The sequence below is a fragment of the Portunus trituberculatus genome, chromosome 10, assembly GCF_017591435.1.
Source record: "Portunus trituberculatus isolate SZX2019 chromosome 10, ASM1759143v1, whole genome shotgun sequence".
Taxonomy (NCBI): domain Eukaryota; kingdom Metazoa; phylum Arthropoda; class Malacostraca; order Decapoda; family Portunidae; genus Portunus; species Portunus trituberculatus.
Genome location: NC_059264.1, coordinates 2,126,715 through 2,154,693, shown reverse-complemented (window position 1 = coordinate 2,154,693; position 27,979 = coordinate 2,126,715). Strand labels below are relative to the sequence as shown.

Here is a 27,979-nt window from a genome sequence, read left to right as displayed (position 1 = left end):
CCCATCCATTCACGGCCTCGGCAACGGAATCGGACACGGGAACACCTCGCTGTCCAAACCAGCCATAGAAACACTCCAGAAACTATAAAACAAACACCCAAAAACACATTATAACCGTACCAAAACCCCAAAAACCCATAGTAACCCATCTGAAAACTCTTACAACCCAGAAAACACCCATTAAAAACCCTAAAATACCACCAAAAACCCGAATTTGAGGACCATTGCAAGAGGCGTTCCAGGAATGGCAGAATATGATCCATGGAGGAAGAGTTTACCATGGCTGAGCGCGGGTGACCATAATAATGTGATAAACCGCCCCAGGAGCCTCGTGTAGCGTCCCCCTAGGCAAGGCAGGGAGGCATGGGGTCGCAGAGTGTGGAGGTGCTGCGGCAGGGGATCTGGGCGTCCATTACAGGGGGCTGGTTTTATGATCCCCACCAAGATGTGTTCTGTAATACTTTCCATCTCTATCTCTGGCTTTACCTCGTGTGTGCGCCCTTCTTTATCTACGTGGTGAGTATTCTGTGGGGTTTAGCGGGTTTCTTTGTGGTTTGGGGTAAAGGGTTTAGGTTAAGTCAGGTTTACGAGTGTTTTATAGTAGTGGTTTTGAAGTTATTGTGTTTTTTTGCGGTTTGTTTTCCTGGTTTTTTCTATATTTCTTTGTTTTATTTTATTTTATCGGGGTTATTTTGGGGTTTGGGTTAGGTAGGTCAGCTTTACGAGTGTTTTGTGGTGGTGGTTTTGAAGTTGTTGTGTTTTTTTGGGGTTTGTTTTCCTGGGTGTATGTGTTTTATTGGTGTTTTTCCTGTTTTTTGTTGCTTTGGAGTGTATTTGTCAGGTTGGATTAGGTTAAGTCAGGTTTGCAAGCGTTTTATGGTAGTGTTTTAAAGTTATTGTGGTTTTTGGGTTTGTTTTCTTTGATTTACGTTTTTTTCCTGTTTTTATTTATTATTGTTGGCTTGGGGTGTTTTTGGCAGGTTGGATTAGGTTAAGTCAGGTTTACAAACATTATTTGGTTGTGGTTTTGAAGTTATTGTGGTTTTTGGGGTTTGTTTTCCTGGGTGTATGTGTTTTATTGGTGTTTTTCCTGTTTTTTGTTGCTTTAGAGTGTATTTGACAGGTTGGATTAGGTTATGTCAGATTTGCAAGCGTTTTATGGTAGTGGTTTTAAAGTTATTGTGATTTTTGGGTTTATTTTTCTTGATTTACGTTTTTTTTTTCCTGTTTTTATTTATTATTATTGGCTTGGGGTGTTTTTGGCTGGTTGGATTAGGTAAGATCAGCTTTCCGAGTGTTTTGTGGTGGTGGTTTTGAAGTTATTGTGTTTTTGGGGTTTGTTTTCCTGGGTGTATGTGTTTTATTGGTGTTTTTCCTGTTTTTTGTTGCTTTAGAGTGTATTTGTCAGGTTGGATTAGGTTAGGTCAGGTTTGCAAGCGTTTTATGGTAGTGGTTTTAAAGTTATTGTGATTTTTGGGTTTGTTTTCTTTGATTTACGTTTTTTTTTCCTGTTTTTATTCATTATTGTTGGCTTGGGGTGTTTTTGGCAGGTTGGATTAGGTAAGATCAGCTTTACGAGTGTTTTGTGGTGGTGGTTTTGAAGTTATTGTGGTTTTTGGGGTTTGTTTTCCTGGGTGTATGTGTTTTATTGGTGTTTTTCCTGTTTTTTGTTGCTTTGGAGTGTATTTGTCAGGTTGGATTAGGTTAAGTCAGGTTTGCAAGCATTTTATGGTAGTGGTTTTAAAGTTATTGTGATTTTAGGTTTATTTTTCTTGATTTACATTTTTTTCCTGTTTTTATTTATTATTGTTGGCTTGGGGTGTTTTTGGCAGGTTGGATTAGGTTAAGTCAGATTTACAAACATTATTTGGTTGTGGTTTTGAAGTTTTGTGGTTTTTTAGTTTGTTTTCCTGGGTGTACATGTTTTATTGGTGTTTTTCCGTGTTTTATTGCTTTGGGGTGTATTTGTCAGGTTTGGGTTAGGTTAGTTTAAGTTTACGAAGTGTGGTATAGTGTTGATTCAAAAGTTATTGTGTTTCTTTTCCCTAAACAACTTATTTTTGTGTGTGTTTTCCCTAGTTTTTTGTTGCGTTTGGATTTGTTTGGCAGGGTTAGGTTAGGATAGGTTAATAAATGTAGTACAGTGTTGTTTCTGAGGTTAGGATAGCGTGATAAATTTTGTATGGTGTGACAACTGAAGAGCAACACAAAGTTTCACAAAACTTGAGTTACATGAAGAAGGAGGAGGAGGAGGAGGAGGAGGAGGAGACTTATTTTTGGTGTTTTTTTTGTTTTGTTGCGTTTGAGTGTTAGTTTCTTGTTTTGTTGGATTTGGGTGTTAATTCCTTGTTTTGCTGCATTTGGGTGTGTTTGGCTCATCATCTTGCTGTGTTTGGGGGTGTTTGGTTCCTCATTTTGCTGCGTTTGGGTGTGTTTGGTTTGTTTTGCTGTGTTTGGATGCGTTTGGTTTGTTTTGCTGTGTTTGGGTGTGTTTGGTTCCTCGTTTTGCTGTGTTTGGGTGTGTTTGGTTTGTTTTCCTGTGTTTGGGTGTGTTTGGTTTGTTTTGCTGTGTTTGGGTGTGTTTGGTTCGTTTTGCTGTGTTTGGGTGTGTTTGGTTTGTTTTGCTGTGTTTGGGTGTGTTTGGTTCGTTTTGCTGTGTTTGGGTGTGTTTGGTTGTTTTGCTGTGTTTGGGTGTGTTTGGTTTGTTTTGCTGTGTTTGGGTGTGTTTGGTTTGTTTTGCTGTGTTTGGGTGTGTTTGGTTTGTTTTGCTGTGTTTGGGAGTGTTTGGTTTGTTTTGCTGTGTTTGGGTGTGTTTGGTTTGTTTTGCTGTGTTTGGATGTGTTTGGTTCCTCGTTTTGCTGTGTTTGGGTGTGTTTGGTTTGTTTTGCTGTGTTTGGGTGTGTTTGGTTTGTTTTGCTGTGTTTGGGTGTGTTTGGTTTGTTTTGCTGTGTTTGGGTGTGTTTGGTTTGTTTTGCTGTGTTTGGGTGTGTTTGGTTTGTTTTGCTGTGTTTGGGTGTTTGGCTCCTCATTTTGCTGTGTTTGGGTGTGTTTGGTTTGTTTTGCTGTGTTTGGGTGTGTTTGGTTTGTTTTGCTGCATTTGGGTGTGTTTGGTTTGTTTTGCTGTGTTTGGGTGTGTTTGGTTTGTTTTCCTGTGTTTGGATGTGTTTGATTCCTCGTTTTGCTGCATTTGGGTGTGTTTGGTTTGTTTTGCTGTGTTTGGGTGTTTGGCTCCTCGTTTTGCTGTGTTAGGGTGTGTTTGGGTTGTGTTCCTGTGTTTGGATGTGTTTGGCTCCTCATTTTACTGCGTTTGGGTGTGTTTGGTTTGTTTTCCTGTGTTTGGGTGTGTTTTGCTCATCGTTTTGCTGCGTTTGGGTGTGTTTGGTTAGGTTAGGTTAAGTTAGGTTTGGTGTACAGTGTTTTAGAAAGGTCATTTGATACAGGATGAGAGAGAGAATAGGTTGGTTTGTCTTGTTTGTTTATCTTTTTGTATTTTTTTTTTTTTAGAGAAATTGTATAGAAAGAAGAGAACAAGTGTTTATTTATTTTTTTTTGACTAGATATTGAAAGAATTTTAGTTGTATAGGTGTAGACACGGAAAAAAGTCTTATTCTCTCCCTTTTTTTTTCTTTTTATTTCTCCTCTTATTTCTTTTTCTTCTCTTTCCTCTTCCCTTCTCTTCTTTTCTCATCTCTTTCCTCCTTTCATTCCCTTTTGTTTCCTCTACTTTCTTTTCCTTTTCTCTTCTTTTCTCTCTTCTCTTATTCTCTTCTCTTCTCTTCTCTTTCCTTCTCTTCTTTTCTTTTGTTTCCTCTCCTCTCCTCTCTTGTCTCCTCTCCTCTCCTCTCCTCTCCTCTCCTCTCCTCTCCTCCCTCACCACCACCACCACCACCGCCACTTCCTGTCAGATTGGGGTTTTTCCACAAGACATTAAAGAAAGGATACGTTTAAAAAGAAAGGAAGATAAAGATGTAAAGAAAGAAAGAAAGAAAAATGTCCTCTAGTGTTTGTATTGGCTGTTGTTCTCTGTTTTTTTTTTATTTTATTTTATTTTGTTTTGTTTTGTTTTATTTTTATTAATGCTGGTTCTTTGGTTTTGGTGATGTGAATAGTAGTGGTGGTGGTGGTGGTGGTGATCCTTTGGCTGTAGATAGTGATGGTGATAGCAGGGAATAGTTATAGTAGCAGTAGTATTTAGTTTATTCTTATGATAGATAGTGGTAATGATAATAAGTGTATGCAGTAATTCGTTCACACACACACACACACACACACACACACACACACACACATTGAGACCCCTTATCCTGTGTTGCAGTACTGTGGGTGGTGGGTGGCGGGATGGCTGGTGCACCTGGCCCTGCTGTCGGTGGTGGCGGTGGGGATCAAGGCCGTCAACCACCTGCTCCACCACACCTTTGACACCACCGACTGTCTGGAGGAGGAGATGACACCACCGCCGCTGCCTCCAGGAGGCCCCCCCACCACCGCCGCCACCACCGCCGCCACTGCCACAGCCTCCGCCAGCCCGGCACACTACCAGGGCTCCTCGCAGCAGCAGAGGAGGTGAGAGAGAGAGAGAGAGAGAGAGAGAGAGAGAGAGAGAGAGAGAGAGAGAGAGAGAGAGAGATGTTTATCTTTAGGGGTTCATATCTCTGTGGGCCTTTTTTTTTTCTAGGTTAAGGAGAGAGAGAGAGAGAGAGAGAGAGAGAGAGAGAGAGAGAGAGAGAGAGAGAGAGAGCATTTTCAACATCTTTACATAATCATTATCACAACATTTTTAGATATTTTACTTAGGAGAGATAAGATAATTAGTGAGAGAGAGAGAGAGAGAGAGAGAGAGAGAGAGAGAGAGAGAGAGAGAGAGAGAGCAGTAAAGCACTTTCCTTCCCTGACCCACACCTTTTCCTCCATGCAGTCGTTCCTTTGAGGCGATAGAGATGCAGGTGGTGGGGGGCGGGCCGGCCAGTGGTGGGGGGGAGAGTGAGACCCCCCCGGTGGGATGTAGTTCCCGAAATTCTATCATGGATGCCGGAGCACAACCCCCAGCTACAATAGGTGAGTGTGTGTGTGTGTGTGTGTGTGTGTGTGTGTGTGTGTGTGTGTGTGTGTGTGTGAGTGAGTGAGTGAGTGAGTGAGTGTGTTGCCTTTGTTGAGTCTGGTGTTCCCTTTATAAACCCTAAATTGAGTGAGTGAGTGAGTGAGTGTGTTGCCTTTGTTGAGTCTGGTGTTCCCTTTATAAACCCTAAATTGAGTGTGTGTGTGTGTGTGAGTGTGTGAGTGAGTGTGTTGCCAAGTTATCACCCCTTTATTGAGTCTGATGTTCCCTTTATAAATTGAGTGTATGAGTGTATGAGTGTGTGTTACCAAGCTGTCACCCGTTAACTTAACCTACCATTCCTTCTCTTGATTGTAAGTTGAGTGTGTGAGTGTGTTACCAAGCTATCACCCCTTAACTAAGTGTGACATTCCCTTTAACCCCTTCAGTACTGGCATGCGTTTTTGCCTTGAGTTTTGTGTACGATTAGACCATTTTATTGACATTAGGAAGGGTCTATGGACGTCAGAAGATTAATGGGTAGAGTCTTCACTATTTCAACCCCCACTTAAGTTTCTGAAGCTGTACAGAATCACCAAATAGTAACCAGAATTAATATAAAAATGCCTCAGGAGGTTAGAGAGCGTAAACTGAGTAGTATATGAGTGTTACCCTAAATCTATGTGAGTGCATCGTTCCCTTCCATGAATCTGAACATTAGCCTTATATTCCCCAAGACCTGAAGGCAGATGTGCATCACAAGGACAGCTCTGGCAGTGAGGAGGGTAGCAAGTGTGAAGCTGCTGCCTCCGCCACAGCTGCCAGCACCCCAAGGGACTCTCAGGACACCGGCAGGGGCGACAAGAGAACTAGAGGTAATACACACTCATCCTACTTGTGGTGTTACAGTGTGAAGGGGTAAAAATGGGTCAATGTGTGCTGTGGGACCTTGCTGTGGTGTCAGGGTTGGAGGTGCAGGGTAGGGAACAGTCTCATTGTGAAGGGGCAGGGGTGATGGGCCAGTGTGTGCTGTGGGGGCCTTGGTGTGGGAGTCCTCTTTGTACACAGCCATTCTCGTGTTATAAGTAAACAAACATAGACAGTAGGAAGTAATACTATCCCTTTCACAGTAATAGTAAACAAAATGACGCTGACAACCATGCCTTTATGCAGCGGAGAGTGGCGGCAGCAGCAGCGGTGTTGGGTCGGGGCCATACGGAGGGGAGTATGGCCTGTGTGTGTCGGACATCATGCTGGCTGGTGTGGCGGAGATCACCGAGTCACTGAACCACCCCATCATTGCCAAACACTCGCAGGTTACTCATCGTTCCACCAGTCAACACTCACAGTTCACACACACTTGTCTTGATATTCCCTCTTCTGTACTTTCTTTTCTCTTATTACCTTTCCTTGTTCCTCCAGTCACACTCTCTGCCTTTATATTTTCACTTTTTCTGTGTCTCCCTCTACTAATACTTTTCCTTGTTATTTTGTCTTCTCTGCTTCCTGTACTCTTAATTAATAGCTCCCTCTGTGTTTTTGTTGTACTTTTCTCCCGTATTTCTGTGGGCTTGTGTCCTCCTCCTCCTCCTCCTCCTCCTCCTCCTCCTCCTCCTCCTCCTCCTCCTCCTCCTCCTCCTCCTCCTCCTCCTCCTCCTCCTCCTCCTCCTCCTCCTCCTCCTCCTCCTCCTCCTCCTCCTCCTCCTCCTCCTCCTTGTAAACTAACATAACCAAACCAAACAACTGACTTCCTCTCTTTCCTCACCAAAACAGTCAGTGGCGTGGTGCGGTGGTGGCTGTGGCGGCGGCGGCAGCAGCGGCGGCAGCGGGACGACAACACCACCACTGTGAGCAGCACCTTGCATGGCGGCAGCAGCAGCAGCATTGGGGGCAGCGCAGGGCGGGGACACAAGCGACTGAGGCGGATAGTGGCCTCTGCTGGGTCCATCGCCACCGCCACCGCCTCCCTCTGTGACTCCCATTCTGTGGATATTGTTTACTCTAAAAGTGCCAAAGGTGTGTGTGCGTGTGGTGGGGGGCGGGTCAGGGTGTATGGTTGGGAGAGTAAGGTTGTATTTACCTTGTTGTATTGTACATGGTTTGAGTGGGGCTCATAGTGTCCTGTCTCCATATCTCCATTTATCTAGTTTTTCTTGAAAGTTATGCACACTATGTGCTGTAACAATTCCATCATCCAGTGCATTCCATTTTTCCACCGTTCTGTGTGGAAAACTGTATTTTCAAATATCCTTCACACACTGCCTCATCCTGATCTTCTTTTCATGTCCTCTTGTCCTTCCATCTTCTTTCTTTCGTCAACAGCACCAGGCCTTCTTTGTCTATCTTTTCAATATCATTTGCTATCTTATACATTGTTATTAGTTTCCCATGTTCTCTTCTATCTTGTAAGGTTGGCAGTCCCATTTCCTTCAGTCGTTCTTCATATGTGAGTTCCCTTAATATTGGCATCATCTTTGTAGCAATCTTCTGTATCCTTTCCACTTTTCTTATATCCTTTTTAGAGCTCAGAGACCATACCACTGCTGCATATTCCAGCCTTGGGCGTATCATGCTTGTGATGATTTTTTTCATCATATTTTTTTATTTATTTATTTATTTATTTATTTATTTATTTATTTATTTATTTATTTATTATTATTATTATTATTATTATTATTATTATTATTATTATTATTGTGTGTGTGTGTGTGTGTGTGTGTGTGTGTGTGTGTGTGTGTGTGTGTGTGTGTGTGTTGTGAGAGAGAGAGGATCTCAATATGAGCCAGATATAGAATAGTGGGAAAGAAAGAAGTAAGGTTGAGAAAAAGAGGGAAAAAGAGAATTAAGTGGAGAGAGAGAGAGAGAGAGAGAGAGAGAGAGAGAGAGAGAGAGAGAGAGAGAGAGAGACCATACCACTAAACCTAACAAATCTAACTCCTTCCCTTCCCTTCCCTTCTAACACAGGAGAGAAGGGGAGCAGTGTCCATTACCGTCCCAGCCTGCACGGGGGGACGGGCTCCCTAGGGCTGGAGGGAGGCCCAGGGGGTGGAGGCTCTTCCTCAGCTGCCCCCTCCCCTCCCTCCTCCCTTCCCTCCGCTGCTGAACCCCCTTCACACCCAGTCAGCTTGGAGGTAAGTCTGGGGTGCTGGGGCTTACTGGCACACACACACACACACACACACACACACACACACACACACACACACACACACACACACACACACACACACACACACCTGGCACTGTCTGATTGGTGGCCGTCCCCCACACAGGTGATCACCAGTGATGAGGGAAGCAGCAGACGTCATCATCATCGCCACCACCATAGTCACCACCACAGTCACCACCACAACCGTCACCACCACACCAGTAACAGTAGCAGTAGTACCAACATTCACAACCAGCAGCAGCAGCAGCAGCAGGCAGCAGCACCACCAGTGACATCAGGGAGTGGTGGTGGTGGTGGTGGAGGAAGTCACCGCCACCGCCACCACCACTCAGGGCCGCCACAGCAGCACCACAGTCGCAAGCTGTCACTGGGGCCACCCTCCTGGGGCCTGGAGGCTGCCAATATCTCTGTCATTGAGGAGAGAGCCAACAGTGCCAGTGCCGTCATCACCACCTCCTCCAACTCCACCGCCACCACCACCACCCCCTCGCCCTGTGACCGCTCCCCAACTGCTACATGCTGCACCGCTAACAGGTAGGCCCCTGACTGTTGCTTGTGCTTGTTGCTCCTCTAGTGGTGCTGGTGTGTTGGGTTGTGTGGTGTAGGCTTCACTCTAACCATTTTGTGTTGCAGTGATGGGGAGACTGACGAGGAGGGTCCCGCCAAGGGGTCCCACTCCCCCCTGCTCACCCGCCATCAGAGCCTGGAGGGCAAGGGGTCCGGTGGGCGGCGGGCGCGGTCTGGGGCGGCCCGGTTGGCCCAACACGCCCAGCGTGGCCCCAGCCGTGCCTACCGACCGCTGGTGTTCCGCAGCAGCTCCGCCATCACCTCAAAGTTTGGAGAACGGCCGCGGGTGGAGAGTGGGTGTAACGAGATGTCCCGGGTGTGCACCCTCACCTTTGAGAACATGTATGCTGATGAGGAGAGCAGCTCAGACACACTGAGCGCTGTCAAGCTGTCTAGCAGCTCTGACGAGACCCTCAGCAGCTTGGCAGACAGACTCAGCCTGCAGGGCGCCCTGGGCTGCGACACCGGTGGTGCCAACTGTGGGGTATCCGGGGAGGCCAGCCCCGACCACTGTGGGGGCCCCGGTGGCGACGGGGAGCAGCGGGCCAGTCCCAGGGAAGAGGGGGGCACCAGGCCAGCCAGGAGCCCTGGGGAGGTGGCAGGAGGCCGGGGGGCAGAGAGCCGGTCCCCTAGCCCAGGCTTGGACTGGCTCTTCTTCCACAGTGACTCAGACTCAGAGTCTGCTGACGTGGTGCGGGCTGGCAGTGGACACCCACGCCGCCTGTCCTCGCACCAGCTGAGTGACGATGACAGCTGGAACATGATCCGCTCCTCCCCCGAGAGCCCCATGGAGGTGCCCACCCACTCCTCCTCTGCCACGCAGGGTGCCATCCCCAAGAAGCGGCGGCAGGGCGTGGTGGTGGAGGAGGCGGGGGAGGGGGAGCGGTCGGGCGGGGAGGCCACGGTGACCATGGAGGACCTGGTGCGGCGGCTGCTGGACATCCTGAACAGCTCACTGCACGACCCACAGCAGTGCCACCGTGACATTCAGAAGCTGGTGGTACTGAAGCAGCGGCTGGAGCAGGAGGGTGGCATCGGTAGCACCGCCAAGGGTGCCTCGCTCATCTCTGAGGCCCAGGCCAACGTGGCTGCCGGCGCTGCTGCTGCTGCTGCTGCTGCTGCTGGTGGCACCGGCAATGGCACCGGCAGTGGCGGCGGCAGTGGTGGTGGTGGTGGCGGCGGCAGCAGCAATGCTGACCCAGAGCAGCCGGCTGAGACACACCTGTACAGGAAGCCGGCAGTGCGGCGGCGGCGACACGTGGCGGGCAACAACACCTCCTCCTCCCCTCCCTCCAACCCCAGTGAACCCCCCCAGGACATATCCACCCTCCTCACCACCACCCTTACCACAGCCCTCCCCACCACCAGCCTCACCACCACCCACTCCTCCCCACACCACCACCAACACCAGCCACACCACCATCACCACCAACACCAGCCACACAACCATCACCACCACCATCACCACCACCAAGAGGGCCCCGGCAGAACCCACAAGGGATCGCAGGTGAGCACAGGACCACTGCTGCTTGTGTGTGTGTGTGTGTGTGTGTGTGTGTGTGTGTGTGTGTGTGTGTGTGTGTGTGTGTGTGTTTGTATGTATTTACCTAGTTGTATTTATCTAGTTGTAGTTTTACAGGGCCTGGGCTTTATGCTCATGTGGCCCCGTCTTCATATCTACACTTATCCAATTTTTCTTTAAAACTATGTACACTCTGCTGACACCACTTCCTCACTCAAACTGTTCCAAGTCTCAACACATCTTTGCGGGAAACTAAATTTTTTAACATCTCTCAGACATCTTCCCTTCCTCAGTTTCTTACTATGCGATCTTGTGCTTCTAATGTCATATTCTTCTCTCAGGATCAGTTTCTCATTATCCACTTGATCCATTCCGTCAATCAATTTATAAACTTGTGTCAGATCCCCTCTCTCTCTTCTCTGTTCCAGGGTTGGTAGATCCATAGCTTTTAGTCTCTCCTCATGTGTGTGTGTGTGTGTGTGTGTGTGTGTGTGTGTGTGTGTGTGTGTGTGTGTGTGTGTGTGTGTGTGTGTGTATTTACCTAGTTTTACCTAGTTGTAGTTTTACAGGGGCTTTACGGTCGTGTGGCCCCGTCTCCATATCTACACTTATCCAATTTTTCTTTAAAGTTATGCACACTCTTTGCTGACACCACTTTCTCACTCAAACTGTTCCAAGTCTCAACACATCTTTGCGGGAAACTATATTTTTTAACATCTCTCAAACATCTTCCCTTCCTCAGTTTTTTACTATGTGATCTTGTGCTTCTAATGTCATATTCTTCTCTCAGGATCAGTTTCTCATTATCCACATGTGTGTGTGTGTGTGTGTGTGTGTGTGTGTGTGTGTGTGTGTGTGTGTGTGTGTGTGTGTGTGTGTGTGTGCATGTGATTCACAATGGTCACCTGCTGGTCATCCTATGGAAAGATCTCAGAGCTCATAGACTGATCTTTGGGTAGGACTGAGACCACAACACACTCCACACACCAGGAAAGCGAGGCCACAACCCCTCCAGTTACATCCCGTACCTATTTACTGCTAGGTGAACAGACCCTACACATTAAGAGCCGCACCCATTTGCCTTGCCAGTGTGTGTGTGTGTGTATGTGTGTGTGTGTGTGTGTGTGTGTGTGTGTGTGTGTGTGTGTGTGTGTGTGTGTGTGTGTAAGTGTGTTGGTGCAGTAGTGAGTGAGGTAAGGTGAGGCATGGTGTGGTGTGGCAGTGTGTTGTTCATGTGTACTTTGTGTTTCAGCGGTTGCTGTCTTCCTGGATGGGCCGCAGCGGGGGTGGGGGGGACAGCGGGGATGAAGGTGGCAGCAGCCGGCCTCACAGAGGGCCTCCTCCAGACAAGAGACCTGAAGGCAGTAGCAGTGGTGGTGGCGGCGGCGGGGTGGGGCCATGGAATGTGTGTCCCCTGCAGAGGGTGTGCCGCCGCTGTCCCCCGGCACCCACCTGGCCTTCTCCCATGAGGACACCAGCGACGGCGCGGTGCACTGCTTCCAGGATGAGCAGGGCAACTGGCTCACTTACACCTTCAACGACCGCGGCGTCAGCACCGCCTCCACCGTGCCGCCTGCCACCGACGCCAGGGTGCTCAACAAGCTGAGGCGCTGTGGCGGCACCAACACCAGTGCTGGCACTGGCACTGGCACCGGCGGGGTCACCAGCAGCAGCGGCAGTGGTGGGGTTGGTGGCGGTGGGTCAGGCAGCCAGAGTAGAGGCGGCAGTGGTGGTGGCAGCAGTGGGGGGCCCATGGGTGGCCTGGCACGGGAGGACAGCTCCCTCAGCAGCTCCTCCATGTCCCTGTGCTCCGGCCTCACCATCATTCTGGACAACCACTTCCCTCCCACCTCCCTCCCCCTCTCCCCACCACTCTGGCCAGACTTTGTCAAGGCTCCAGCCTCTCAGGCATCCCCGGTCTCTGAGGGCACCAGCGGTTCCATGGCAGTAGCTCACAGGAGGGGCTCATGCCCCCCAGTCTCCGGCGGGCGGGACCCAGATCGGAGTGGCCTGGAGGGCGCCGGAGACCCCAACCCTCTCCCCATCCCCATCCCCCTGGTGGCTGTGGGGCCGCGGGGCGGGCGGGACCTGCCCCTGCTGTCTTCTGAGATGCGGCACCACGTGCAGCTGCTGAGCATTGGGGCGCCCCATAACCCACTGCACCTCTTCACCAATGCATTCTTTGAGCGGCGGCGCTCCAGCAACCGCACCCGTGGCGTCATCACATCCGAGGTGATGGACACCATCAGCCTGCAGGGCCGCAGCCTGGACGTGGACCTTGCCCTGGCCTCCAGCAAGCTCAAGTTCCCCACACCGGCCCCCCAGACCCTCCACTACTACCGGCTGCGTCTGTGCGGCAAGACCTCTGTCAGGGTGCGCTTTGACCGGCTATTTCTGCTGGCCCTGCTGGACCGCAACGTCACCGTGTGGGAGAACATGGCCTGTGTGTTCCTGGCGGTGCTGGTGGGTGTGCTGGGCTGCCTAGTGCTGCAGCGGGACTTCTACCGGGAGCAGGACGTGCTGTTCTTCTGCTTGGTGATGGGCAGCTGCCAGTACTCTCTCTTCAAAAGTGTGCAGCCCGACGCTGCCTCGCCCACGCACGGCTACAACCGTGTTGTGCTGTACAGCAGGTCGGTGTACTTTGTGCTGTGTTGCAGCCTCATCCTGCTGCTGCAGCTTTACCTGGACAGCAGTGGGGAGCGGGTGCAGTTTGTGCTGTACGGCCTGGACTTCACCAACCCAGACCTGCTGCTGCAGTGCCGAGATGTGCTGCTGCTGTTTGTGCTGTTCTTCCCGCTCATCTTCAGCCTGGGCCTGCTTCCGCAGATCAACACCTTCCTCATGTACCTGCTGGAGCAGACGGACATCCATGTGTTCGGCGGCAACGCCACCACCAGCCTGGTGTCCGCCCTCTACTGCGTCGGCCGCTCCCTCCTCACTGTCCTCTTCCTGTTTGGCTTTGCCTATGGCGGCCTGAGGGAGGAGGAGGCACAGACGCAGCACATCCTGTACTCCATCTTCTGTGGCCTGGCCGTGGCCTTCAGCTACCATCTCAGCCGCTCCACCTCTGATCCCACCACCCTGTGGCGCCTCATCCAGCAGCACATGTGGCCCGAGGAGCTGCGGCGGGAGGGGGGCTCTGACGCACCCCAGCCCCCCCAAGAGGCGGACGAGCTGACAGACCCGCTACCGGAGAAGCTGCGGGGCACGGTGCACTCCCGGCTGGTGCACGCGCCATTGCCTGCACCGCCACTGCCGTCCTCATCTTTGCCATCCACTCCAGTACCGTGTTCACCGTGCTGCTGGACGGGGACGGCCCTAACCTTTTCACTGGCCTGTGGATCTTTGCCAGCCTGCTGGGCTTCCTCACGCACTATGTGGTGCCGCAGTTGAGGAAGCAGCTGCCCTGGCTGTGCGTAGCCCACCCCGTGTGCCGCTCCCACGAGTACAGCCAGTTTGAGGTGTACGACGCCGCCAAGATCATGTGGTTTGAGCGGCTGTATGTGTGGCTGTGCATCCTGGAGAAGAACGTGGTGTACCCTCTGCTGTTCCTGTGTGCCTTAACCAAAGACGCCCCCATCCTGGTGCGCAAGTTTGGGGTGAACGTGGGCACGCTGATCACTGTGGTGTGCGGCGTCAAGTGCCTGCGCAGCGTGTACTCCCAGCCGCAGTTCCAGTACCTCACGCTGGCCTTCGCCAAGCTGTTCTTTACCTGGGACTTCAAGGGCAAGTCGGAGACCTTCATTGTGGACTACTTTGTGATGGGCGTCATCTTCACCCGCGTGTACGAGTTCCTCCTCAAGATGAAGTTCATCGTCACCTACATCGCCCCCTGGCAGATCACCTGGGGCTCCGCCTTTCACGCCTTCGCCCAGCCCTTCAGCGTGCCACACTCTGCCATGCTGTTCGTGCAGGCCGCCGTCTCCGCCATCCTCTCCACCCCGCTCAACCCTATCCTGGGGTCGGCCATCTTCATCACCTCCTACATCCGCCCCATCAAGTTCTGGGAGAGGGACTACAACACCAAGCGGGTGGACCACTCCAACACCCGCCTCTCCTCACACCTGGAGCGTAACCCTGGCTCCGATGACAACAACCTCAACTCCATCTTCTACGAGCACCTCACCCGCTCTCTCCAGCACTCCCTCTGTGGCGACCTCATGCTGGGTGAGTCCGCTGCTGCTGTCTTGCTCTCAGCCTGAGGGTGTGCCAATATTCAGGCACTCAGTCAGTCATTCTTTCCTTCTGCTCTTCAGTCAGTGTTCTCTTCAGTCTAACTTTAGTGAATTCTTATTATGGGATCTTTGCCATTGATTTTTGTTGCCTTTGGTCAGATCACTTGCTGTATAAAAAGAAAGAAAACTACATCTTGCAATATACTAATCTTTCATGTACCTCTTCTCTTCTTCCCTCCACCTGACCTGTCTGTGTGTGTGTGTGTGTGTGTGTGTGTGTGTGTGTGTGTGTGTGTGTGCGCAGGGCGGTGGGGCGTGGTGGGCCAGGGGGACTGCTTCGTGCTGGCGTCAGACTACCTCAACTGCCTGGTGCACGTCATCGAGCTGGGCAACGGCCTGGTCACCTTCCAGATGCGTGGCCTTGAGTTCCGCGGCACCTACTGCCAGCAGCGCGAAGTGGAGGCCATCTCGGAGGGTGTGGAGGAGGACGCAGGTGAGCATGGGTGGACTGCTCTGTGGTGGTGGTGATGGTGGTGGTGGTGGTGGTGGTGGTAGTAGTGCAGAGTTTGTGTTTGTCAATAGAATTACGAAAGGAAATGAATGTTGAAAATTGTGTCAAATATTAGTGATAAAAAACTGTCTATTCTAACTTAAGAGTCTTTGTGAATATTTTTAGTGCATATGTTACACTGACAGACCTTAATTGACTTGTATGTGTGTGTGTGTGTGTGTGTGTGTGTGTGTGTGTGTGTGTGTGTGTGTGTGTGTCCAGGTTGCTGCTGCTGTGAGCCGGGCCACCTGCCTCACCTGCTGAGTGCCAACGCGGCCTTCAACCAGCGGTGGCTGGCCTGGGAGGTTACAGCCACAAAGTACGTCCTTGAGGGTTACTCCATCTCAGACAACTCCGCCGCCTCAATGCTCCAGATATTTGAACTCCGCAAGATTCTCATTACCTACTACGTGAAGGTGAGGCGTGGTGGACTCCTGTGCTAGTGAGAGGCTAAGGGAAATATCTTTGCATTCACAAAAAATTCAAGCTCTTTTCTCTTCTCATCCACCATTATAACTTCCTTTTCATGCCGGATTGCTGTGCTAGTGAGAGGCTAAAGAATGTAGCTTTGCATTCACTAAAAATTCAATCTAGTTTCTTTTCTCATCCACCTTAGTAACTTCCTTTTCATGCTGAACTCCTGTAGTAATGAGAGGTTCAAGAATGCAACTTTGCAACCACAAAAAATTTAAACTCTTCTCATTCACGATAGTAATTCCCTTTTCACTTTCCTTTCTTTAAAATCAGTAGTGTCATTTTCCTGGCAAGACATCAAGCCTCAAGCCACTTATCCTCTGATTTTTGAGTGATCCTTTGTTACCTTTCTTTATAAATTAACACTCTTAACTCACCTTATTTTTCTGCACTTATAGTTAGGGCCTGACTGAGATGGATTTTTTGTGGCCGATGCCTATTCTGATTACCGATTAAGTTACACAAGGCTGTCATGACACTGTAGCAAGACACCATGTTCCCTGCATTTACCAATTATTTTCTAATGGATATAATCAGCCAATAAATCAGTCGGGCCGTACATGTAGCCCCAATCCGTGCCCCTCTTCAGTAGAAAACAGTGACACTAACACTAATGAACTACCCCACAGAGCATCATCTTCTACACAGTGAGGTCAAGCCGTCTGCGGGAGTGGCTGCAGAAGGCGGAGATCGACGCCTCGTTGGCCCACACACGGGACAAGAAGTTTGTGGACCTGGACCCAATGTTTAACCTCAACATTGACGAGGATTATGACTTTAAGGAGTCCGGCATCACTCGCAACAGCTTCTGCAACGTGTACCATGAGTGGGTGGTGTACTGCGTTTCCAGGAGGGAGAGCGAGAACCCGGAGGAGAGGGAGGAGCCGTTGGAGAGTGGAAGGGAGTCACAGCTCATCTCCCTTTGTCTGGCACTCAGTCTATTAGGTAAGGTGGTGGTGGTGGTGGTCTTGTGTGTGTGTGTGTGTGTGTGTGTGTGTGTGTGTGTGTGTTTGCTGATCTGCCTGTGTGTTAATTGGTGATTGTTGTTTGGTTTTGTTATCTTCTTGTTTGTGTTATTGTTTTCTATCTCTCTCTCTCTCTCTCTCTCTCTCTCTCTCTCTCTCTCTCTCTCTCTCTCTCTCTCTCTCTCTCTCTCTCTCTCTCTCTCTCTCTCTCTCTCTCTCTCTTAACGTCTTGAATTATTTTTTTTCTTATTTTTCTTTTTTTTTTACTTGTTTTAAATGTTTGTTTTGTTATTGTTGTTATTCTCTATGTTTTCTTACTTCTTTTGAATGGTTCCTTTTGTTATTCTTTCTCTTTCTCTCACCTTTTCTTATTTACTTCTTTTTAATGCTTCCTTTCGTTGTTATTCTCCTTTTTCCTTTTCTTTTTCCCTTTTTGAACACACACACACACACACACACACACACACACACACACACACACACACACACACACACACACACACACACACACACACACACCACTTAGAAACAAACCCTCATAAAACCGTAAAATTTTTCCTGCAGGGAGACGCGCTTTATGGGCTGCCTCGCACAACGCCATGTCAAGTGTGGAGTTCTTTCTTCACGGCCTGCACACACTCTTCAAGGGCGACTTCCGTATCACCTCCATGCGTGACGAGTGGGTGTTCTCGGACATGGAGCTGCTGAGGAAGGTGGTGGCGCCTGGAGTAAGGATGAGTCTTAAGCTGCACCAGGTGAGGGAATGAGGCAGTGAGGAAGGCTGGGTATGGACTGGTTAGGTTAGCTTAGGGATGGAGGACAGGATACGGTGATTGGTGTGTGTATGTGTGTGTGTGTGTGTGTGTGTGAAGGTAGGGTGACAGATGAGGGTGAAGGAATAGGATAGTGTGCTTGTGTGTGTGTGTGTGTGTGTGTGTGTGTGTGTGTGTGTGGGAAGGTAGGGTGAAGGATGAGGGTGAGTGGACAGCTTAGGATGCTTGGTGTGTGTGTGTGTGTGTGTGTGTGTGTGTGTGTGTGTGTGTGTGTGTGTGTGTGTGTGTAGGGTGAAGGGTAAGAGTTAAGGGATAGACTGAGGGTACTGGAATAGTTTGAATGTGTGAAAGATTTATTTATACATCCAAATTCATCTTTTTTTTTTCTCTTATTCATTGTATTTTTTAGCTATTCCATTCATTTTCCTCTCGTCATCATCTGTATGTGAATTTCTACCCATTTTCTTCCATTATCCTTATTTTTCCCTTCCTAATCCTCCATATACTAATTTTTATTTCAACTGTCCTCATTTTCCCTCTCATAATCCTTCATTTTCTCATAATTTTTTCCTTTGTCCTCATTTTTCTATTCCTAATCCTCAATATACTCATTTTTATTTCAACCATCGTCATTTTCCGCTCCTAAAACTATATATACTCATTTTCATTTTGTTTTTCTTCATTTTCCCACTCCTGATCCTCAATATACTTGCCTTTTTATCCACCAGCCTCATATTTCCCACTCCTAATCTTTCTTAATCTTCCTTCCATCCTTACAATCTTCACCACACTCACTTATATCCCCTGCAGGACCACTTCATGCTACCTGATGAATACGACAACCATGAGTCTTTGTACAATGCCATCCTGGAGCACGAGTCACAGCTGGTCATCTCCCACGAAGGCGACCCAACTTGGCGTAACGCTGTGCTGTCCGGCAAGCCCTCCCTCCTCGCCCTCAGGTAATGTACTTGCTGGGGACACAGGGAACATAAAGATAGATGGATAGATAAGTATATAGATAGCTGGATGGATAGAGAGAGATAGATAGTTAGATAGGTAGATTGATAGACAGGTAGACAGATAGATAGATAGATAGGTAGATAGATGGATGAATAGATGGATGGGTAGGTAAATACATGGATAATTGATAGGTAGGTAGGTAGATAGATAGATAGATAGATAGATAAATGGAAGATAGATAGACAGGAAAATAGATAGACAGATGGATAAATAGACAGGCAGATAGATAGATAGATAGATAGATAGATAGTTTATTGACCATAGCATCAGTATTACAAGATAATTTTGACAAAGAATATACAAAAACTACAAATAAAACATATAGTTAAAGAAAACTAGTTAGTGTCAGTTTTGGTGAAGTTGTGTAGTTAATGAAGTGAAGAAATAAGAGTTACTACTACTACTACTACTACTACTACTACTACTACTACTACTACTACTACTACTACTACTACTACTACTACTACTACTACTACTACTACTACTACTACTACTACTACTACTACTACTACTACTACTACCTCCACCAGGCATGTGATGGATGATGGTGCGGATGAGTATAAGATTATTATGCTCAACAAACGCCACCTGTCCTTTCGAGTGATCAAGGTGAACCGGGAGTGTGTGCGGGGCCTGTGGGCGGGGCAGCAGCAGGAGCTTGTGTACCTACGCAACCGGAACCCTGAGAGAGGCTCCATCCAGAATGCCAAGCAGGCCCTTCGGAACATCATCAACTCCTCGTGCGACCAGCCCATCGGTTACCCCATCTATGTGTCGCCGCTCACCACCTCCTACAGCAACACCAATGAGCAGATCAGTGCCATCTGTGGCCGCCCCATCAGCCTCACCCTCATCAAGGAGACGCTCATTGGGGTGTGGAAGAGGTGTGTGTGTGTGTCTGTGTTTATGTGTCTGGTGTAGTCTGTGTGGTGTGCAGTGAGTGAGTGAAGCAGTCATGGTTTCTAAGGTTGTGTCAAGAGTAGTGTTGTGAGGCAGTGTGTGTGGTGTGTGGTGTGTGCAGTGGTGGGCAGTGAAGCAGGGTGTGTGTTGGTCCGGCAGGGTGCGGCAGCGGTGCGGCGAGGGTTGTTCCAGCGGAAGTTCTGGCCTGAATGACGAGTGCAGCCGAGCTGCTGAACCACACCACCCCAACATTCCCCTCCACCAGGGTGAGTCCCACACCTGTCACTGTGTTGCCTCTGCCTTGCCTCAGCTGGGCAGCTGACCATGTCTTGCTACACTGGCAGCTATACACAGCAGCGCTGTGATGCTGCTGTTCTGTGGTGCTGTGTGTAGGGTAAGTAGTAATTAGTGTGTCCTTGCAGTGCTGACCACGGTGCCGGCCAGCCTGGGGTCCGGGGGCAGCCAGGATGGCTCACAGGTGGGCGGCCTTAGCCTGGTGACGGCAACGGGCAGCCTGGGGCATGGCAGCCTGGGGCGGGGTGGCTCTTTATCACGGGGCTCCCTACAGGCCAACCGGGGCTCCATCGTGAGCGACGTGTCCTCCCTGGTGGGTGGCCGTGCCAATAAGCAGTCCACCTCCACCCTGGCCAGCATGGCCGGCCTGCTGTGGGACACCACCACCAGCCTGGGCCGCCTGGACCCCCGGGACCGTGACGGCCTGAGTGAGGGCTCTGCCAGCAGCAAGGACCGGGAGTGGAGTGGCCGAGAGCCGTCCCTGCATGGGGGGCGGGACGGGGGGTCCATCCACAGCGGACGGGAAGGCTCCCTCCACAGTGGTCGGGAGCCGTCCCTGCACAGCGGCAGAGAGCCTTCCCTCCACAGCATGCGTGAGTCTTCCCTCCACAGTGGTAGGGACCCCTCCCTCCACGGCACACGGGAGTCCTTCCACAGTGGACGGGAGACCTCCCTGCCTGGGGGCCGGGAGGGGTCCCTGCCCGGTGGGGAGAAGAGAACATCCCGCCAGGGTCTTCCCTCTGGCAGCCGCAGCACTCCATCCTCCTCCCTGTCCACCCCTGCCCGGGATGTGGCCCCCACCGTGCTTCCCGGCCCCAGGGAGACTCACGTGCGGGACACCGCCTGGGACAGTGCTGGCCCCAGGGAGGACTGCACCACCCTGCAGGAGGACCCTGAGGAAAAGTTCACTACGCCGCCCCCGCCAGACAGACACATCCAGCGTGTCAGGGTAAGCACCACCACCACCACCACCTTGGTGGGGACAGCTCCAGTTGAGGAGAAATGTTTCTTTGTCTGAGTCATGAGTATTAATGAATTGATAGCAGAGTTTGTAATGCACATGTTAGTCTTGCTGAGCAGTGAAGTGTGTGGCAGTTACAACCGTGCCATGCTGTAACATTGCAGTAGTATAAACACACACACACACACACACCGCCTGGGACTGACAGTGGGTCGTGTCTGGCCTTGTCTTCCTGTACAGATCATTGACGCCAACCAGGTTTACGACACTCTCAACCTTGGCCGCCGCATTGATGTGCTGTGGCCGGATGAGGGGATGAGGAAGCGCGGCGGCCGGAGCTTCTGGGGCCACTGGGTACCAGTGGAGGGCATGGAGGGTCCCGTGGTGCATACCTGGACCCCGCACCACCCCGACCCACGCTTCCGCTCCCACGTGGACCGCTCCATCCTGTTGGTACAGGTAGACGACAAGTTTGTGCCCGTGGCCCAGGGAGCCGTGCAGGACCTGGGGGCCGAGGTGTAGCTGCCACCGTTGCCGCCGCTGCCACTGCTGGGTTGCCGTTTTATACATAGCCAAGGTCCCGTGTGTCCCGTGTTTTGTGGGACGCTCGCAGGACGTTCCTGTTTTATACTAGTTGATAATTTTTCACATGGCTTATTTGATTTGTGCATCCTGTGATGGAAGAGTGAGTTTGTCCTCAGCTTGTGATGGAGGCTCCACCCTTGGCTCACATTTGTAAGACTAAACACTCACAGAAAGCATCAAGCCGGCCAGGCACTGGCTGGTGTGTGTGGGAGGCAGTGTGTGGTGCCAGTGTGAGCCGTCACAGTGGGGCCACAGGGAAGTGTGTGTGCCCTGAGCGGCTCATCTGCTGGTGGCTCCCCCCACATCGCCTGTCACCACCTGTCCTCCCCTCGGGGCGAGGACGGGGCAGAACAAATCACAAGTTTCTCAGCCCTGTACTTCATGTGCTTCCGTGTGTAATATAATTTTTCTATTTGCAACAATACAAAGCAGGTCAGTTCTGGAGAAATTTGGTTTAGGCGAGACTTGAAACCAGTACACGCTAGGCTGCCTCGTCCCTCACCGGCCAAACGACTCCTTAGTAGTGTAGCTTGCACAAAGGGACACACACACACACACACACACACACACACACACACACACACACACACACACACACACACACACACACACACACACACACACACACACACACACACACACACACACACACACACACACACACCCTACCCTCAGATTTTCTCATAAGCTCTTTGTACTTAAGGCAAGGCAAGTCAGTTGCAGTATGGAAGGACAGACCAAGGCTTATTCTTGTCTCCACAGCCCTGCGTGGGGGAAGTAGTCCGTTCATTGCAATCCCCCGGGGTATCTAGAGTGAAGGCAGGGGTGTGACGCAACCACTGCCCCACGCACACACACACACACACGCACAATGCAGTGGTGGTTGTGGTGGTGGTGGTGGCAGTGGCCATTTTCCTAACCCACCTTGAGATATTAGGAGTTGTTATCCTGTTGATCTTGAGAAGTACTTAGCTGAGGATGGTGTAAGGTAGTTCCCCCTTCCTCCTCCTTTGGTCCTCCTCGCCTCCTTGCCTCCCTTTAGCTGGAGGGACGGTGCCATTTTTCCAGACTCAAACCTTGTCATTCCATTGTTTTTGTGTTCAAGGGCCCAGTAACTCATCTGCCAGTGTGAGTGTGGCCTGGGCGCTGCTGGTGGTTGAGGTGACTGCCAACTCCTGTATCCAAACGGAGGAGTGGACGTGTCTCATCTCTGTTTGGCGTGTTTTTTTATTATTATTATTGTTGTCTTTTTTTCCCTCGCTGCGTCTGTTTGGTGATGTGAAGTGAAGATGCGATGAGCTTATTTTTTTGTGTTTTTTGTGTCTGTTTGAGCTGGCTTTTATTGTTGTTATTATTATTTTCCTCGTACGTATGTGTATGTGTGTGTGTGTGTGTGTGTGTGCCTGCAGGTTACAAATTGAGCAGGTAGATTTGGGAGATGGTGTGTGTGTGTGTGTGTGTGTATGTGAGTGTATGTGTGTTTTACAAGGAAGTTTGTTTTTAGCATTGAATGTTTGTGTGTGGTGGTGATGTAGCGTCTCATTCAAGGTGGAGTGAGTGTCTTGCTGCATCGGATCGCTTTTATTTTCCCTGTGATGTTGTGAGAGAGAAAGAGAGAGAGATAGCCAAGAGATACTGTTTTTAAAGTGGTCAGATGAAGTGCTTCAAGTTCTCAGGTTTTATTTAATTTCCACAAGTCGAATTGGAAATTGAAACAATAAAAGAAAAAACTAATAACAATGAGACATCCCTTTTATATATTATCTGACAGAAAGTATGAAGTATTACGGCAGAAAGTTTGTCAGAAAGTCTCTGTATTTTGAGGTGTACGTGTGTGTTTTTATCCAAGGTTCCTCTGTATTTAGCATTGGGTGGCTGACTTCACAACACCAGTATGTCAGGAGGGTAAGAGTTGTCAGGAGAGCTTAGTGTGCCGCTGAGATCACCATGTCTGTGCTGAGTGGCAGAGCTGCGTCCATTGCCTTTGTATTCCTGTCATATCGTAAATGTTATCCATGTGGTGAGTGTGTGTACGTGTGTATGTATGTATGTGTGTGTTTATGAAGGAAATCCTGTTATCATCAGTAGGATACGATCTTTTTATTATTTTATTTTATTTTAGGATATTTTTCTCAGGGGATGTGTTATTAAGTGTGTTTGAACGCAAATTAGTGAAGAACTAGTGAAACCTTGCGGTGAAGGACTAACAGTGCTGGCCAAACATTGCACTGCTTCACTTCAATTCAGCTTATGCCTCAACTAATTTACTCAGTTGTGTGTGTGCGTCAGTGTGTGTGTGTGTTTGTTGAGGTGAAGAGAAGCCATGAAGTAAGGACAACAGTATTAAGCCAGGGCCAGAAGAAGAAGCCAGCTCTCAACGTTTGCCTTGCTGCTTCCACTTGACTCCCGCGTTACATGTGAAGCGAGACGTCATTGTCGTCCTCAAATAGTTCAATATTTTCCTACCGAATGAAGAGCTGTGATTGAAGAACACTATGAGCCATTCTTTCACCTGCTGGATAAAAGTTGTGCTGTGCAACGGTCGTGTATAAAAGGCATTACACATTAGCAATCACTTCAGGAGACTGTCGGGCGAGTGGATCTCAAGTGTGGGGGCTTTCAGAAGCAGGCGTTTCAGAGGCGAGGGCGTGATGTGTTCATGGCCCCACCGCTCCTGGAGGGGTTTAGGGTGAGAGAAGATAGCACTCTGTAGCAGAGAATTTTTAATAGTTCGTAGCTTACGGCTTCTTTGCTCTACACTTAGTGGTGAGTCCTCTCGTCCTCTTTTCTGTGCAATATCGTCCCTTCCTCCTGCAGCATTTCTCACCGGAGTGATGGTGTCTAGTGGCGGGCGTGGGGAGGGCCACTGCACTGTGCCAGGGAGGGAGGGAGGGAGGGTGGGCAGTGGTCCTTGGTGAGTTGGGGTGCATTGCAGTGTTCCTTGCCTGCCCAGGTTGTAGAGCCACACGGTGGGTCCCTCGCCGCCCCGTGCCGGCGCAGGGAACACCTTCATCCTAGCGTTTTGTTCTCCTTAGTCTTGTTTATTCAGAATATGGAATGTTTGTATACAAATAAGGGATATTCCATATTTTCATTTAGAAGCACATTTACCTAAGCAGTTATACATGCATACACATAATATTAAGCACTCTCATGCTCTAGCAGACTTGCATAAACACTAGGCTATGTACAAACATTCAGGTGAGGGTGACGGCCAACAGAGCTGATCTTAGCTTCTAGTTGTTTCTTGTTATATAGTAGCTGCTTGGAGACAGGAAGAAGTAGTGTTACATTGGTGCTTTGATACTGCACAGGGAGGTGTGTGCGTGCGTGCGTGTGTGTACGTGTGTGCCTGTGTTTGTTTATGAGCAAAAAATGGATGTAAGATGTAAAGTTTCCCAACAGATTATTTTACCTAATGTTTGAAGACGCCGTGTGTGATGAGGTGCTAGTGCGGTAGGGGGCAGTGGGGACGCCTCCTGGGACCCTCGCTGCGATGACCCGGTGGTGTGGGGGCGGCTGGCTCACCTCACCGCCCGTCAGACACAAACTGACCTGTGGTGAAGCCCGAGCGGTGGTCAAGCGTAACGTGGTGTAACCAAGCTTGACCCACCACCGCCGCCCCCCACACTGACACGACCCGTTTTGTAACCCGACATTTGTGAGAAGAAGTATTTATTGGGCGTGTGCATGAGTGAATGTGGTAGACTTTCTCTATGAGTTACTGTGATAACAAAACAATGAGGTGGTTAGAGGGCGTGAGAGCTGCCACAGTGTTCCTTTCCTTCACTCCTCATTTGGTGTTTTTATGTGATATCAATCCCTGTTGTGCTGGAGCCCTGACTCGTGCACTCTTGTTGTTATTATCTTTATCATTATTACTATTGACATTACTATGTACATTATTATTACTATTATTATTATTATTATTATTATTATTATTATTATTATTATTATTATTATTATTATTGTTATTATTATTACTACTGAGTTCTCAAGCTTTTGTCATATGATTCCTGTGAGTGGTGGATGCATTGTCATACTTTTTGCTCCTCTTCTCAAATTATATATGTTTTTTTTCCTCTTAAGTTATCGATATAATTTTCCTGTTTTCTTGAGTTATAGATTTACCTTCCTGTGTTAGAGATCCATGTTTGTCTCTTCCTGGGTTCTACATCTACTAATCCTTAGCTTCTTGGCCACACCAGTGTTCTCGATGCACTCACAGATACTCTGGGCTGGTGAGTTGGGACATGTTATGGGGGACTGTCATTGCCTTCTACTCTCACTGACTGTTGTGTGCTTCCCTGCCTTAGAATGTACTGTAAATTTGCCTATACCCACCAAAACTGCGATCATTTGTAAGGTACCAGTTTATTTGTACTACTTGGTATCTTATTGCATGGATTTGAGTAGTGAGGGATTGTGGTGGTGAAAGAGATATAGGATGGAGAACCTGGTCTTTATTTCTCTGTATGTTTCGACAGATGACTCACTGTTGTAATGTTAGAGAAGCAATGATGTCCTGCTTCATTCTGTACTTCCTCACCACCACAATCCACTCACTTATAAAGAGAGAAACGGTGAATTTGCCACATGCTTTGAGATAAGACAGGGATGTGGAGGCCAGTCAGTGAGTGAGGATGTGAGGTAGTGGCAGTTTAGAGTGACTGGGTTCCTTCACCAGACTGTGTGGCGGAGTGCTGTGTGTTGTGCATCTCCCTGACACAGACACAGAGGTTAAACACTTGCAAGGCTACTGCTAATGCTCCTCCCTGGCCTAAGATGTGTTCATTTATAGCAAACACACACACACACACACACACACACACACACACACACACACACACACACACACACACACACACACACACACACACACACACACACACACACACACACACACACACACACACACACACACACACACACACAGAGTAAAGCATTTGGCCTTCACTAGGTGCTATCAAGAGGCCAAGAAACACACACACACACACACACACACACACACACACACACACACACACACACACACACACACAGACAGACAGACAGACAGACAGACAGACACACACACACACACACACACACACACACACACACACACACACACACACACACACACACACACACACACTAGGGGGGCCAGTTGTGCTTCATGAGAGAAATTTTCTTCTTTTCTCTTTAATTTTCATTGAGTATCCATTTTATTTTATATTTTACCTTTCATAAGTTAATTCTCATTCATGTGTGAGTGTATGAAAGAGAGAGAGAGAGAGAGAGAGAGTGTGGTGTGGTGCGGTAATGGTGGTGTGGCTTTGGGAGTGTGGACTTTGTGGTGTTTTAGTGCAGTGTGGCTGTGGTGGGGCCAGGCATGTCTAGATCCCCTCCCCCCCTCCCCTCCTTTCAGAGCATTAACATGTGAATCAGTAACTTATTGTAATGTTCCGGTGTCTTACTTTCAAACACGTCAAGAGAGAGAGAGAGAGAGAAAGAGATAATTAGTTTGGCCGTGTTAAGGTTTACGGTACATTTATTATTTTGGGTTGTGAGATTGATAGTGTTTCTCGGTATTGTACATAAGAGTTCTATGATGGAAGGTGTAACACTGTAGCTGGTATGGACTTGTATGGACTTGATTGAGAGTCTGGAATCAGCCAAACATAGCCGATAAAAGAGTAACAGAGAAATTTATTGTTGTGCCGAATCACTTTCCACCGTCAGTTCCAAAATGTTCACGACGTCTTAACGCAACAAAATCATGTAGTACCTGCCTTAGTTATTGTTTATATACACTCAGGAAATTAACAGCAACAGTCATTCTCGTGTTATAAGACTCATTGTAAACTTGCAGTATAAGGGAAGTTACTCCAACATACCCATTGTATTAACTGTGCTGGGATGACGCTAGAGAATTAATGATGGAATATAACTTGGGTACCACAACTCCACACGACAGACAGACAGACATAGCATTCTTGTCCTGGCTGTGGTGGTGTAGCTTTTGATTATTTTGCTGCTTTGGTTGTGCCATTAAAAAAAAGACTTAACATAAGAACACAAGGGAAGGTGCCAGGAGCCATTGGGCCTACGTGTGGCAGTCTCTCCCTTAACGCACCAGCCATACTAACGTGTAAAGATAGTATAACACCTCAAACACTGGAAAGGGAACATGGAAGAGTGTGTTTTGTGCTTCATATATGTTTCGTCATGTGACTCGATGCCTTCACACACAAGCACACACACTCACAATGTTCCAATGATGTACCAACGAAGGTTCATGTTATTGCACTAACTCTCATCTCTGACAGTACAGTTGTGGCCAGGAGTCATGTTAGCCTGCCACACCTCTGCCACTACCATGCTGTGTCTCATCCCTCACTGGTCTGGTAATGGAATGTCAGGTGTCATGAGATGGCCGGCAGACCACAACCTTAGGACGGAGACACAGCAGTGGAGGTGGCAAGGTGGCAAGAGTTCCTACCTGTGCCATGTCCTTCCTCAGTCCTCAGTGACCTGGTAACAACTCTGGTTTGATGAGGTTGGTGGCAGGACATGGGGGAGTTAAGAGTGTGTGAGGCTACATAATTCCTGGTCCCAACTGCACATACCTAGAGGAGGTGTGTTTGGATTCCTGCCCCCCCTGACCACCTCACTGGCACACTCAGCCCCCTCCCACTGCCCTACCCCGTCAGGTAAAGGGTAGACTCTAGGCCTTATAAACTTGATGTGGAGGGAGCCAGGTTAGCTCATTATTATTATCCTTTTTTTTTTCTGGTGTTGTTGACAGAATGTTTTAGAAAAGCCTCACCCAGAGTAATATATTGTTGGTGTTGAGTGTATATAATATGTACATAAGGTTGTGTATATAGTGTATATTACAGAAAATCAAATGGAGGGATGTATGGTTATTTAACTATCATTACTATTATAATGTTATAGATTCAAAGCTCCTTACTTTTTCATACAATAAAATGAAGAATGGA

At 48.9% G+C, this 27,979-nt stretch overlaps 1 protein-coding gene across 1 annotated transcript; it reads left to right on the top strand.

Moving 5' to 3' along the window:
* Nucleotides 1–80: 80 nt before the first annotated feature.
* On the top strand, nucleotides 81–27,979 carry LOC123501826 (pecanex-like protein 1). The gene is given in 23 exon segments (XM_045250854.1): nucleotides 81–516; nucleotides 4,316–4,563; nucleotides 4,916–5,055; nucleotides 5,773–5,910; nucleotides 6,209–6,351; nucleotides 6,809–6,842; nucleotides 6,893–7,051; nucleotides 8,000–8,166; nucleotides 8,308–8,738; nucleotides 8,838–10,161; nucleotides 10,164–10,255; nucleotides 11,575–11,698; nucleotides 11,701–13,522; nucleotides 13,525–14,460; nucleotides 14,773–14,961; nucleotides 15,241–15,434; nucleotides 16,122–16,437; nucleotides 17,022–17,212; nucleotides 18,041–18,192; nucleotides 18,784–19,137; nucleotides 19,313–19,419; nucleotides 19,576–20,396; nucleotides 20,649–27,979. Coding segments are annotated over 23 exon segments (8,517 nt in total). The 5' UTR covers nucleotides 81–363; the 3' UTR covers nucleotides 20,931–27,979.